General features: G+C 63.0%; 1 protein-coding gene across 1 annotated transcript in view; it reads right to left on the bottom strand.

Annotated features, from left to right (window-relative positions):
- PGAP3 (post-GPI attachment to proteins 3) overlaps positions 1-303 on the bottom strand; it is a gene marked incomplete at its 3' end in the record, with an annotated part of 1,136 nt that overhangs the window by 450 nt on the left and 383 nt on the right. The window contains exons 2-3 of the mRNA XM_010190235.1: positions 244-303; positions 78-139 (exon numbers count right to left, since the gene is read on the bottom strand). The exon at positions 244-303 is cut by the window's right edge and continues 1 nt beyond it. Coding sequence (XP_010188537.1) covers positions 78-139; positions 244-303 — 122 coding nt within the window. The remainder of the gene's footprint in view (positions 1-77; positions 140-243) is intronic.

Genomic DNA, 303 nt, shown 5'->3' with positions numbered 1-303 from the left:
GAGGAGGAGGAGGAAGGGGTCACTCACAGCCTTGGGGTCTGGCGGCCCCAAGCCCCTGCCCCACGCTGCGGGCTCACCTGACGCAGCACAGGTACACGGAGTGCAGGACGACGGCCGAGGCGCAGAAATAATCCAGTTTCTGTGGGATGGGGCGGCAGGTGAGTCCCCCCCTTTCCCCTAAACAGGGTGGAAGAACAGGACCCCAGCACAGGTTTGGGGACAGGGGGTGACGCTGCCACTCACCTCCGTCACAGCTGTGTCCCTCGTGTGGAAAACGGTGGACCAGAACCAGGCATTTAAGGA

This window comes from Mesitornis unicolor, unplaced genomic scaffold, assembly GCF_000695765.1.
Source record: "Mesitornis unicolor isolate BGI_N332 unplaced genomic scaffold, ASM69576v1 scaffold39708, whole genome shotgun sequence".
Classification (NCBI taxonomy): Eukaryota; Metazoa; Chordata; class Aves; order Mesitornithiformes; family Mesitornithidae; genus Mesitornis; species Mesitornis unicolor.
This window is presented reverse-complemented; position numbering and strand designations above follow the sequence as displayed.